The sequence below is a fragment of the Thunnus albacares genome, chromosome 8, assembly GCF_914725855.1.
Source record: "Thunnus albacares chromosome 8, fThuAlb1.1, whole genome shotgun sequence".
NCBI lineage: Eukaryota > Metazoa > Chordata > Actinopteri > Scombriformes > Scombridae > Thunnus > Thunnus albacares.
The window spans coordinates 28597422-28611311 of record NC_058113.1 but is presented as its reverse complement, the minus strand read 5'-3'; the positions used below and the strand labels follow the sequence as shown (position 1 = coordinate 28611311).

At 41.9% G+C, this 13890-nt stretch overlaps 1 protein-coding gene across 5 annotated transcripts in view; it reads left to right on the top strand.

Moving 5' to 3' along the window:
* LOC122987859 (thrombospondin type-1 domain-containing protein 7A) overlaps positions 1 to 13890 on the top strand; it is a 182641-nt gene that overhangs the window by 96997 nt on the left and 71754 nt on the right. For 4 of the 5 annotated variants that reach the window (XM_044359899.1, XM_044359896.1, XM_044359897.1 and 1 more), the window contains exons 5-7: positions 4419 to 4487; positions 9592 to 9747; positions 11041 to 11244. In XM_044359899.1, the coding sequence (XP_044215834.1) occupies positions 4419 to 4487; positions 9592 to 9747; positions 11041 to 11244 (429 nt within the window). The remainder of the gene's footprint in view (positions 1 to 4418; positions 4488 to 9591; positions 9748 to 11040; positions 11245 to 13890) is intronic. The other variant, XM_044359898.1, reaches the window with a different exon arrangement.

Genomic DNA, 13890 nt, shown 5'->3' with positions numbered 1-13890 from the left:
TCTCCTTTTCTTAATATATGTTCATGGATCGGAGCCATAAAGCCTCAAGATAAATGCAGATTTTTTTTGCTCAAGGTGAAACATTTTCAACTTGTGGAGGCGCTTCTTCACCTCAGTTATTTCCCTCCAGAGTGAATTTGCATCTGTCTGCACCCACTCACGTTCTATGCATTGACTTCATATGCAATCATGTCGCCTCTAAAACTATCTTTGTATTCAGTCTGAACACACCTTTAGAGGTAACATCAGTCTGAACCACATGAACCTTTAACACATTGTTTAAAGAAAACAGCGACCCTAAGACTTATATTATGACAACATTATGTGTTTTTTTTTTTTACTGAGTATTTTCTCACATATATGTACAAGGAGGCAGAAGTTTTCTCCAACCAGCTGCTTGTTGCTGTGCAGGGTTCATGATCAAGATTTTCCTCAAGGTTTTGAATGCACTCACTAAAAAAAAAACGTATGTACCGTATAGGAGGTCAGCAGTTCAGATTCTTAACCCAATAAAAATAAAAACCTAGAGAATTGGTAGGAACATGCTCTTCCTTTCTTGGAATTGCTGTTCATAACCAACCAGCCTCTGTCTGCTATCTTTTCTGCTGCTTTTATTTAGTCTCTCTTTTTTGCCTGCTGCTCTTTGCTGCATCTGCACTGTGCTCTGTCATTTCATGTGCTTTGTTTGCCGTGTTCAAAAAGTCCCGGTTTATTAATTCTACATTTTTTTTTCCTTTGGAGCTCAGCCGTCTTCCTTCCATACTGTAACCAAAGTCAACACCGCGGTTGCATACATGAAATTATACTTATTTAGGCAGCATAGCCTGAAACAAATCAGCTGAATCCTCAAGTGTAACTCAAATAAATTTGATCAAGGAGTGTTACATGACAAGCAACATACTCCAATTCCCCACACAGTGCGCAGTAAGAGCTGCAGTTCCTTGGTGGATTGGTAAAAGATAATTGCATATCAAACGCTTACAACAGACATGAGCTCACATGTTAACTCAATTCATGTCCAAATATACAATAACATACAATATTGCATTTTCACTAATAGTCAATGTAGTATGTTTTTTTTTTTATATCTTCTGTCTTCAAATATCCCACTGTGGCTACATTATCAAGCTTTCTGTTTGAACATTTAAATAGCTTTTTTATCCGCTGCCATTCTCTCCTTTCAATCCAAATCAGGAGTCATTTAGAACAGGGATTTGTCTACTCGTGTATCCTGCTGTGACTTGTCAGTGGTCACAAGTACGAAGGCTTCCATTTCTGACACTTGTCAAGCCAGCTTAGAGTCAAAGCTGCCCTCTTAAAGAGGGTGTTAAAAACATTAGTTGAGACTAAGCTTATGGAGACCAACCGTGCTGATCGCGTGAGAGAGAGTGACAAAGTCTAAGAAGAGGTGAGATGCCCGGTTGGCCACTTGTGCCAAATGTGAAGAGATGTTCCTCTCACGCAACCAGGAAGTTATACACAACATTTTTGTAGGGTTTCGCCTAAAAATATAACGACTTGTATTTTTTCCAAGTGTATTCTGGTAGTGTTAATTGCACTGTAATTTGTGGGTGTTTTTGTAGCTGATACCCTGATAATCAGAATCATTTTCACTTCATTATGCAGTCATGTTAGTTTTCTATTTGATCATTAGTGACTGAGGTATCTGTCCTGTTGACATCATTTTCAGTTGACACAGAAGCTGTGGTAGCGTTCGTTAGGGGCAGTTAAAGGCACCCTGTGGAGATTTGACCGCTAGTAGCGCTACAGTATGAAGCAATGTGTTTATGAGTATGTCCCTGGTCTGTTGTCATTGCACACAAGGACAGACATGCACACACACAAGACCTTGTTGTGTGTGTGCATGTCTGTAAAAACTGTAAAACACTTTTACCTGCTCACTAGATAGGTATTTAGACCTGCATCTGCAAAGTTTTAGTCGACTTTTATGTCAGTCAATGATGGACGGCAGCAAAATGGACATTTATTTACATTCATATCCTGCAGATTATTCCATTTTATTCTTTTTAATATATCTTGAAGGGTTGTAATATTAATCTGAAACTATCTTGTGTGATGTTGAATACATTTAAGATAGATGACTTGAAGGGGAAAAGCTGGCAGTATATTTGCTACGCTACGGTACTGTTTCTCAGAGTTTGAATTGATCGGCGGTCTTTTGGTTCTACCAGATTAAATCCATCAGAAGACGCTGTTCAGACAAAGCATATTGAATAATATAAGAAATAATGTATATCTAATGAGATTTTATGTCCTTCCTCTGTCTCACTCTTTCTTCCTTCCCTCCAGCTGAAGAGAATTGCGGGGCGAGCGGGAGCAAACATGCGACGGAAACCGGAGCGATCATACATGTCGAAGCTCCTATAACCTCTGTTAACATACAATTTAAAGATTCAGATATACTTGTTGAGAGCGATGTTGCCAAGGCTGGCTGTGCAGAAATGTGCGTGACTTGTGTGTTTGAGTGTTTGCACAGACACACACACACACATGTGCAAAGTTCTTATCTTCTTGGCACAGGATTTCTTTTCCCTCCATTGGGGGGTAATCTCCCAGCATACCACTGAGACAGAGAGTCAGACAGTGGCTCAGTGAAGTTTGCTGCAACCGGTGCTCTCTTTCTCCCCCTGTCTCATGCATAAATATCACCATCCAAAGGGGCGGAAGATACCCTCAGGCCAAGATCTGGAATCAGCTTACCACCTTCTAAATCTTAACCTTAATCTTTATGGGGGAGTAGCTCCAATCTGACCCAAGATCAGTATCATAGCCTAAGTAATGTCATCTGGCACTTCCTCAGCTAAGGCTGAATGACTTTGGGTTTGGGTCTGCCGCTGGAGAATATAGAACCCCAAAGCACTCGTTGAGTTGACTTCTTGGTCACGTTTTCCCAATTTTCGTCGAAAAGATAAAGTTTAAAGTCCTTTAAAGCTGCGTTAACACAGAGTGTATAAAGGAGAGATTTATTCATTCTCAAGTTAATTTGGACTGATTAGAATAACGTCTTTTGAACTCCGGTGGCACATTGACACCTAAAAATGTGAAAATTTTGAAAGAAATAGCTCAACCTTTTGTGCTTTATTTCAAAGTGAGATGACAGGATTGATACCACTTTAAGTACAGAGCTGGAGTCAGGACAGCCTAACACCTCGGAAGCTCTCTTATTTACAATATATATCTCGTTAAATGTTCACCTGAACAGTAATGTGAAAGTGTCAGTTTATGTGTTGGAGCCATTTCTCGACCAGCAAAGGTTTATTTATCTGCCCAATACTTCTGTGCACAATCTCCAGCTTGCCAGATATGGTCAGTGAGCATAGAGAGATTTTGGTTTTGGTCTCTAGTGTATGCAGGCACGCTGGTACCAAACCAGGCATAGAGGCAGAGTAGTTGATGTAGGAAAGGAGTGCACACTTGCCCCAAAGCCAAAATCTTTATTTTAATTCAAAGGGACAGCGTTTAGACTCAAGTCGGATCTTCGTCAGGTCAAACCAGGAAACCTCACTGGAGACTTTGGGATGCTACAGTAAGCTGTGTTCCAGCTCATAAAACCACCTATTATCATTTTTAATTTGCACTTTTTTTGTACAAGAGGACATTACAGGAGACCGTTTAATTTGTCAGCCATAGATGTGTCAGTAGGTGTACTTTGGAAAGAGCTAGGCGAACTGTTTCTCCTGCCTCCAGTTTTTATGCTAAGCAAGGTTAAACTCATCACTCTCACAAATATAAGAGCGGTATCAATCTTCTCATCTCATTCTTGAAAAGACAGCAAATAAGAACGTTTCCTAAAGCTTTTCTTTTACGTGCTTCAAAAGCCTAAAAAGGGCAAGGCGCAGTCTGAGCTGACGTTAATTGTCAGCTCTTTCTTCATGAGTTCCAGCTACGATGAACAGAAGATTAAATTACGGCAAAAAAAAAAAAAAAAACTTACTGTAGATAAATCTGTCACTCTGAAGTTGAAAACACTGGAATCAGATTTCTTTTCATCCCTCAACACCAAAGTTTCCGACCTGGTGGGATGACATGAGCACCAAAAGTCACTGTGGCTTTTATTCATAAACCATGGGTCTGATTCGTTCGTGTCAAAAAAAAACAAAAAAAAAATGAACCACAAACAAAAATTATCTTCCACTGTCAGTCAGACTTAAGATAATAAAAGACAGAGAAACAGATTTAATCACAATCTTAAAGCATTTAATTGTAAACAAGCCTGTGTTTTGAGGCCCAGCTCTCTGTGGCCCCTCCTGCTGTTGCTTTTGCATTAGTCTCTGTCTGTCTCTGGTTTGCTGTTTCCCCACTCTCTGCTTTTTTTTTTTTTTTTTTCCGTTTGATAGTGCCTGTGTCTCCCCGGTGTGTGCGTAGCTAATAGCGCTATCTCCCCCCTGTAATTGCAGCGGGTCAGACCCAAAGACAGCAGAAGCCTAGTGTCCCCCCTCTCCTCTCCATCACCTTCCAGATTACAGGTAGGTGTTTTTAGTCACGCTGATAACGAAGCTCCAGCCTCTCCCACCGTTTTTTTTCCGCCTCCCAGGTCTCTTGTTTTTTTCCTTTTACGCTTTCTCTCCTCTGCCTCTGTCATTGTCAATCTCCAATCTCTTCCTCCTCCTCAATCCCTTTTGACTCCTCTCCTCCTTTTTTCTCATTGTATCTTCTTTCCTTTTCTCTTATGTCATCTTATCTCTCCTCTCCTCCTCTCTATCCACATCTCCTCTCCTCTATCCTCATCTCATCTCCTTTATCCTTGTTTCTTCACCTCTCCGCTTCTCTGTCCCCTTATCTCTCCTCTCCTCTTCTTTCCTCTCCTCTCCTCTCCTCTCTCCTCCTCTCCTCTTCTCTCCTCTACCCTCCTCTCCCCTCCTCTTCTTTCCTCTCGTCTATCCTCTCCTCTCCCCTCCTCTCCCCTCCTCTTCTTTCCTCTCGTCTATCCTCTCCTCTCCTCTCCCCTCCTCTTCTTTCCTCTCCTCTCCTCTCCCCTCCTCTCCCCTCCTCTTCTTTCCTCTCGTCTATCCTCTCCTCTCCCTTCCTCTCCTCTCCTCTCTTCCCCCCCCACTCCCCTCCTCTCTCCTCCTCTTCTTTCCTCTCGTCTATCCTCTCTCCTCCTCTCCTCTCCTCTCCTCTCCTCTCCTCTTCCCTCCTCTCCTCTCCTCTCCTCTCCTCTCTCCTCCTCTCCTCTCCTCTCCCCTCCTCTTCTTTCCTCTCGTCTATCCTCTCCTCTCCTCTCCTCTCCCCTCCTCTTCTTTCCTCTCCTCTCCTCTCCCCTCCTCTCCCCTCCTCTTCTTTCCTCTCTCCTCCTCTCCTCTCCTCTCCCCTCCTCTTCTTTCCTCTCGTCTATCCTCTCCTCTCCTCTCCTCTCCTCTCTCCTCCTCTCCTCTCCTCTCCCCTCCTCTTCTTTCCTCTCGTCTATCCTCTCCTCTCCTCTCCTCTCCCCTCCTCTTCTTTCCTCTCCTCTCCTCTCCCCTCCTCTCCCCTCCTCTTCTTTCCTCTCTCCTCCTCTCCTCTCCTCTCCCCTCCTCTTCTTTCCTCTCGTCTATCCTCTCCTCTCCTCTCCTCTCCCCTCCTCTTCTTTCCTCTCCTCTCCTCTCCCCTCCTCTCCCCTCCTCTTCTTTCCTCTCGTCTATCCTCTCCTCTCCCTTCCTCTCCTCTCCTCTCTTCCCCCCCCACTCCCCTCCTCTCTCCTCCTCTTCTTTCCTCTCGTCTATCCTCTCTCCTCCTCTCCTCTCCTCTCCTCTACCCTCCTCTCCCCTCCTCTTCTTTCCTCTCGTCTATCCTCTCCTCTCCCCTCCTCTTCTTTCCTCTCGTCTATCCTCTCCTCTCCCCTCCTCTCCTCTCCTCCCCCCCCCCCCCCCCCCCCCCCCCCACTCCTCTCCTCTTCTTACCTCTCGGCTATCCTCTCCTCTCCTCCCTCCCTCCTTGTTTCCTGCCATCTCATCTACTCTTTCCTCATCATGTCTCCTCCATCCTTGTTTCTTAACCTCTTCTCTCCTTTTTTGCTCTTTCCTCGTCCTCTCTCATTTCCTTTCCTTCTCCTCTCCTCTCCTGCCAGGTTCTCTCCTCTATCCTTGTTTCTTCACCTCTCTTTTTCTCTGTCCTCACCTTTTTTACCCATTCCTCCTCCTCTCTTGTTTCCTCTCATGTCATGTATTTTCAGTTCTCCTCTCCTCTCATCTCCCCCTCTCTACCCTTGTCTCTTCACCTCTCCTCTCCTCTTCTCTGTCCTCTACTTTTTTACTCTTTATTTCTCTTCCCTCATTTCCTTTCATTTCCTCTCCTGTCATTTTTCGCTCCTCTCCTTGTCTCGCCTCAACTCTCCTTCCCTTAAATCCTCGTCTCTTCTCCTCCGTCCTTGATTCCTCACCTCTTCTCTGTTCTCTCCTTTCCTCTCTTGTTTCATTTCCTCTAAACTAATTTATCCTTGTTTTCAGTCCTCTTTCTTCCTTTGAACTCCACAACGGATCACAAAGAAAATAAGAATCAGTCTGAAAGAAGGAATTCAATTTGATTTTAACAACAAATCAAAGGATCTTCGCTACACTTTGATGCTTTAGATTTATGATCACGTTAAGGGTTCACAACATACGAACGTGTGTCCTCAACAAAACCTCAAATTACTACTCTTTATTCAGAGAGTTCAGCGTTGTTGCCAAACCCAACAAAGGGACAAGTAGAATTACAACAAAGTTCTGCATTCTTACATAAAAAGCCGGGCAGAGGAGTCGAAGCTTTGAAGGGACTGAAAGAAAAACTTTGTTTCCCCGGCAAACAGAATACGGATAGTTAGACATGAGACGGTTTCCGCTGCAGTAAGGCACACTCACATGAGGGATTTTTTTTTTTTTTTTTTTTTTTTACCATTGTCAGTTTAGTACAATAGGAAATGAACTCACTGGAGAAACACGCTATAAAATGGACTCATAAAGAAGCAGAATATAGAGAAAGTTGTTTTTTTTTTTCCTCACTTCATCACACAGAGACCAATACTCTCTTGGTCCTCAATTTTGTATTCACAAATGGATTGATGTTTAAAGATTGAAGTCAGTGTATTTCCCCAATAAGACGTGGATTAACGGTGGCTCAGCAAACTCGGTATTTGACTTTCAGTGTATTTGTAAGAGGAATTAGGCATTTTGCATTTCAAAAGCACCACTTGCCTTTCCCCTGTACATTTCTGAGGGAATTATGATTCAGCTCTCCTGACTATGTGAGACTTTAAGCTCTCAGATGTTTTGTCGGAACAGTCGGAATATAGGAAATTAAGTGCCTCAGGTCGAACATGTGAAGAGATTTTGTTTCTGTGAATCATTAAATATACTAAACGTATTAGAAACATATCATTCAATACTTGAAAGATGGAGCTCAATGCATCCTCATACTTTGCAGAGAAAAATCTCAGGATATGTTTTTTTTTTTTTTTTTTTTTTACTGATCATCGGTTTCACAAAAAGTGGATTTCCTTTTGGGGGAAAAAAACAACGTTGTAATATCCCAGACAGACACCATAACAGATGGTTCCAGTTCAGTCTTTCACAAGTCTTCAGTAGCATCAAACCAACCAATCAAATCAAACCAAGTCTACTTGCAGTAACAGGTGCTGATTGAGCACTGCAGTGTCATGAGTTGATTACAGAAGATGAAAACAACATTAGATAACAAATATCAAAAAATATATTGATTTGAGAAAAAAATGAGCCTAATATTATATCATCTTTTGCAATATTTTGTAAAATAGGACTCTAAATATCGGCTTTATCTTTGATGTTCACTGTAGAGTTTAAACCTTTAATGCATTGCATACATTTTCCAGTGATATCCCCTTTTAAAATGCAACTCTTGAACCAACAGTTGATTTAAATATTGAACTATAGAAACTGTAGTTTTAATTAATCTTTAGGGTAACAGCTTCTCTTAAGTCTGTCTTACTAAAAATAAACTTTTTCTATATCTGTATGTTTTTATACTGTTTTATACCAGTTATTCATTGAAAAATATGTGAGGAACAGTTGTGAAATCTGATGTATATGCACTGCACAGCTTTACATATGTGCTTTGTATGTGTGTAGCCATAAAGGAAAAGAGGCTCAGAAGTGTCAGTCAGAGTGTGGAGCTCCAGGCAGGAGGGTTCGGCCTGAGTGAGCAGGACTGACCTTTATCAGTGTCCTGTAGGGCTGGTGGTTTAAAGGAATAGTTCAGCATTTTAGGAAATACGCTTATTCGCCTTCTTGATGAGAGTTAGATGAGGAGATCGATAACACTCTCCTATCTGGTCACTAAATATTAATCTCCTGCCAGAGTTAGAGGAGAAGAGCAAATGTGAGAAACAGGGAGAAACAGCTAGTTTGTCTCTGTCCAGTAAAAAAAATCTGAAACAAACAAGATATAACATGTCAATCAGGGAGCTTTACAGGTGTTGGTAGACAGATTTTGTTATTATCTTTGGACAGTGACAGACTAGGTGCTTCCCCCTGTTTCTAGTCTTTATGCTAAGCTAAGCTAACCGGCTGCAGGTGCTTCATATTTATTGTACAAGTATGAGAGTGATATCAATCTTGTCATCTAAGCCTCAGCAAGAAAGCAAATTAGCGTATTTCCCCAAAAGGCCGAATAATTTAACACTCATACTGTGTGCTGTAAATGCCACTCTCTGGGGTTTAGTCTGACCGGAGGCTCCTGTCAAAAGTCAAAAAAAGTCAAAAGTCTCCTTCTCTGTCCCCTTATTTCCTGTCAATCTTCACCTTTCAGTATCAAATAAAGACTCAAAAAGGGCGAGAAACAAAATTCTCGCATGAACAGCTCCGGGAAGATACGGCAGCCTTACCGCTGAAATGACACCGACACCAACATACATACAGCATGTGCATGCATAAATGCATAAACTCAGGCTTCACCTTCAGAAACTCCACATATCAAATTTATTTATCGTGGCACGGTTCAGCAGACATGTAGAAATGTATTCTGCACGGTTGTCACAGAGCTGTGCCCCCGCATGGCGATAGCATCTCTCTCATTTTTATTTCGACAAAGTTCCTCAGTGGGAGTTCAGACAGGAGCGCACTTACCAATTGCATCATGGTAAAGCTTTTCTAAATCCAACATGGCATAACTAGGGAATGTAGATGCCAAATTACACTTCATGGAATAAACATGAGCCGAGACACTGTCACTGTTCTCTCACACCTTTAGTGTTGTATTGTTGTATCCTTCCTCCTGTCTCCGCTGAGAGTCGGTGGGCAGGGCTCCACCATGCTTTATGTTGCTAGCACGAGATAATCATTGCTAATTTATCAACCTGACATGCTAACAGGGAGGTGATAAACAAAACAAAGGAATAATAGTGTCTACTTCACAGGCATGTTTTTTTTTTTTTTCACTACGGTTCTCATCCGCTCTCTGTAGGGACTCTAATGCCAGGAATACAAGTAAATAAGCATTTTTCATGTCCCTTGTTGGTGTTGATTGTAATATGCAAGCACATAAAGACAAATCAGAATAGGATCAAAGAAAAACAGGTTCATTTCTTTCTCTCCCACTTAATATGCGTTCCCTTTTTTTTTTTTTTGCTCATTCTCTCAGCCTCCCGTCCGGTGGAAAACAAGCTGTGTGAGGGTCCCGTCCCCAACAGGTCCCAGTTGTGCCAAATCCCCTGCCCCATTGACTGCGAGGTGTCGCCGTGGGGGGCCTGGGGGCCGTGTACCTTCGAGAACTGTGACGACCAGGCTGGAAAGAAAGGTAAGTTTAAAAGTGTTGTGTGGCCACTTTTTTAAAATTATTATGATTAATATGTCAAAGTTGTTATGTAACATTTGTTTAATGCAATAATAGCCACTATTTCAGGCCAGTTTTGTTTTTCTAAATAAACCCACCCACTCTTACCCCCTCATATGCATTAATTTCTTTCTTGGCTCTACCGAAGATGATTAACATGTTGGAAGTAATTTGCCCGTCATCTGTCATTCCCTCCTCCGTCTGGCGCTGAGATAAATTCTGACAGTTTTTCTTTGTGAAACAATGACATCTTCCCTTGTTCCTAGTTCTTATGTGTTTTCCAGTAATTATACCAATGTATTAAAAAAAAATAATGTGGAAATAATATATTATCATGCAGTATTTATCTAGACGCTCTCTCCCCGGAATCAACCCAAAATAAATCATTGAAAAAGATTCGGTGCTTTGTTTTTACAGTGTAGTAAATGCTGCCTAAACTCCAGCCAGCTCTTATATTGTCTTTTTTAAGAGAACAATATAATTATTACAAACATTATTATTGAGTCTGAAAGCATTCATTAACTTGCAATCTTCATTACGGTTTAACTACGTAATATTATTATCGTTTTTATACTAGCTATAACCTTACAAAATAGCTTCAGAGCATATAACACTGACTAGTTCATGATTGAATGTCTCTAGTCATAGCAGGTCGTTGTTAAAATATACATAGGAAACATACTATCTCTGCAGGTGAAACTGCAGCCACACTATTATTACCCTCACAGTATGCTACATGTGCCTTTATTATATCAGTATGTAGCAGCTGCATCACCGGTACACTTATAGTCTGGAAAGCAAAATGAAAGTAAAATGTTCATGCCATGTGCACTTATAAATCTAACGTGATATACTGTATGTGAAGGAGCGTTTAAGTGATCAACGTTGTGTTCACTGAAGCTTATAAATAATGTCAAAGGCTGATTTCTGCATGACTTGGCTGATTGGTCACATGTGCCATTACCGAAGTGAGAACTCACTCGGTACTAGAAAAAGATGGGGCAGGGTGTAATTTCTGGCAGACTAAAGCAAACTCTGTGTGTAGTGGGGGGGGGGGGGGGAATCAGCAAAGGTTTTCTCATGTTCCCATTAGTATTAATGAGCTGTCTCAACAAATCAGCCATCAAGCCAAACCAAGATAATCATGAACATCTATCATACACAGGAGAGAAAGTGATAGATTCGGTGTGTTATTCTAAATGTAGAACAGCTCATTTTCTCAAGGTTTGTCACTTGTGATGACTTTTTTTTCTGCAGGTTTCAAACTGAGGAAACGACAGATCACCAACGAGCCGACGGGAGGGCCCGGAAACTGCCCTCACCTGGTGGAGGCGGTGCCGTGCGACGAGCCTAGCTGTTACGACTGGCAACTGGTCAGCCTGGATCAGTGTGTTCCTAATGATGAGAAGACGTGCGGCCCCGGCACGCAGCTCGCACAGGTCCGGTGCATCAACAGCAACGGTGAGATGGCAGAATTCAATGTCATTTATCAAATAGACGATGAGAATGTTACTGAGCGCGTTTGATGAGCTGCGCAGCTGTCAATTAAGCTTCATGCCCCACAGTTTCTGGTAGGTATTTGTTGACTGACATTATCAATCTGGTTCCCACTTGCTACCTATCTACCTTTCAAATATGTAGTGCTTTCGATCCTCCACCTTCTACAATGAAAAAAGTGTAGTTGTGACCTTGTGTGGAAAAATCCTATATTTTCAAGGTGATCTCTCCACTGACCCTCCAACTAGAGCTGCACAACTCTGTACGTGAGGAGATCTCCATGACTAGACTTGTGAGGAGTCCTCTCTAGACTCCTCTCTCTCTCTCTCTCTCCACTCTCTCTATCCTGTTAAACTTCTCCTACTTTAACGCTCGCTTGATTCAGCATTGCCGCCTCTCTCACGCTGTCTCTCTCATTACAGTCTTTCCTTCTGCATGCACAATTAAACCTTACTCACACTAAATCAAATCAATCCTCCGTGGCGCTGGGTCTAGAAGTATCTCGCGCCCTTTGCCGCTCCTGATTTTTACTGCTACTTTTTATTACTGTAAATCTTTAATATAAGGGGCGGTGGTGCAGAGATGATTTGTGGACATCCTGTTGCCGTCAGGTTGTGGACAAATGTTAGGCAATATAAGCTGCAGCACATCATCGATTTTTATTTAGTCGTTTTTTTTTTTTACTCGCAAGGTGTAGATAAAAAACCATGTTTATTTATTCTGTACGTAAAGTTAGAATGTGCTGCAGCTGTGGGAATCTCATTCAGTCCCAAATGTACTCAGTAAATCTTCATTTTATGATGCGGTGCAGTGACTTTGTTCACATATTCCCCGCTAGAGAACTTGATTTGTCCTTCTAACGTCTCCCACAAATCACAGTTCATGCATCAACTGCAGACATTCAGTGAAGTTCCAGTGGATACTCCCCTTGTACTGCAGGAGTAACAGAAACTCTGCACTTTTCTTTCTCCCCTGACTTCGGTTGATTGATCCCCCCCCTTCCCCCCACCTCCATTCCCCTCATCTGATGAAAATTGATTTGTTCTGTTTGGATTTTCGCTCCGTTTTTCGCCTCAGAGATTTTTCACTGCAATGCTGGCTGTATATTTTCTCCGAGTGTGTCCCAGTCATAAAAGAAAAGGCCACACAGCCGGGCCCCAGACAACAACCGAAGGTCGATACAAATGTTATTGAAACTGGCTATTGATATTCCCCATGCTGGCTGCCCTGCCCACTTAGGCAGAGAGCTGTTTCTTCTCAGCACACTGAGCTTGGAGGTTTTCCCCCTTCATAGTGGGTGTGCTATTCATTCATGTTTTCTCTGTGTGAGCCTGAAAACTGCTGGGGTCCCTTGTCACTTCTTATTTTCATGCCTTCTCGGTTCAGTCATGATTGGTTCACTGCATATCTGTCAAAGTGACATCTTAATGCAAAGTCAGGCCCGGTCTGACTTTTGAAGCTCAAGTGATTCTCCCCTGCTTGAAATTGCAAAACCAACCATTGAAAGGCTTACGTTTTTCTGGGTGTATGCCGCGCTTGCAGAAGAAAATATTCTCAGCTTGGTTCATGGCAGCACATGAAGCAACACAGACGAATATGTGGGTTAACATAATCCACTTATGGCTGATGCTAGGAGCTCATTAATAATACATGTACGCTAGTGTAAAAATGTGGGAATCCCACGAGAATTTACTTCCTCCATGTTCGATGCCACTCAAGTATGGAGATGGGCCAGTGAGTGAAGAGTGCATCAATATGAAAATTCCACACATAATCCATAAATATGGTCATAATCAACTGTCATGTCAATATGGGAAACACAAGTGAAATGTTTGAATTATTTCTGTGGTGAGGCACAGCTTAGGTAAATCCAGGAATATTGGATCAACCCAGAAATATCAGTCATGTCGCTGGTGAGAGTGTGGTTGGCTATTTGCGGTGCTTGGTTTAGAGATTTTTGATGCATACGGATTCATTGATGCCATCTGTGATGAAACAATATTTGTACAAAACAAATCATGTTTTGCCCTCTTGTACAGCAGTTACCATCACTCTCTTTCTCTTCTCCATAATAAATCTCGATTACCTAAAGCTGCACAAAGCAACTTAACAGCCTGGTGATTCCAAAGGACATAAAAAAAACACAGTTTTTTCATGTGAAATTAAATTTTTATTACCCTGAAATCTTTAAAGCTATAACATGTAACTATTCTGCATTAAAATGTCTGAAAACAACTAGACCAATGTTATATATTTTGTTGAGTTGTGTACTTACATTATCCCAAATGTTTCCAACAATGGTCTGTTTCATTTGGTCGCCTGTCAATGGGGTCATACCTCCTCTACCAAAGAGTATACGCGCACAAGATAATACGTCAGCGTTGTGGCCAGAATCTGTCATAAATTGACTTTTTTTCAGTTTTAAACCACATTTTTGTGATAGATTTTTAGTTCTTGGTCGTTTTTAACTGTATCTTTTAACCAGATGAAGGATTTTAGTCATCGGACGTCTGGATCTTAAGTTATCAGAGAAACAAGCTGAGCAAACGTTAGCAGCAGCTCACCTAACAGCCCCTCCTGGACATCCTGGGCCCACCGAACAGCATCAGA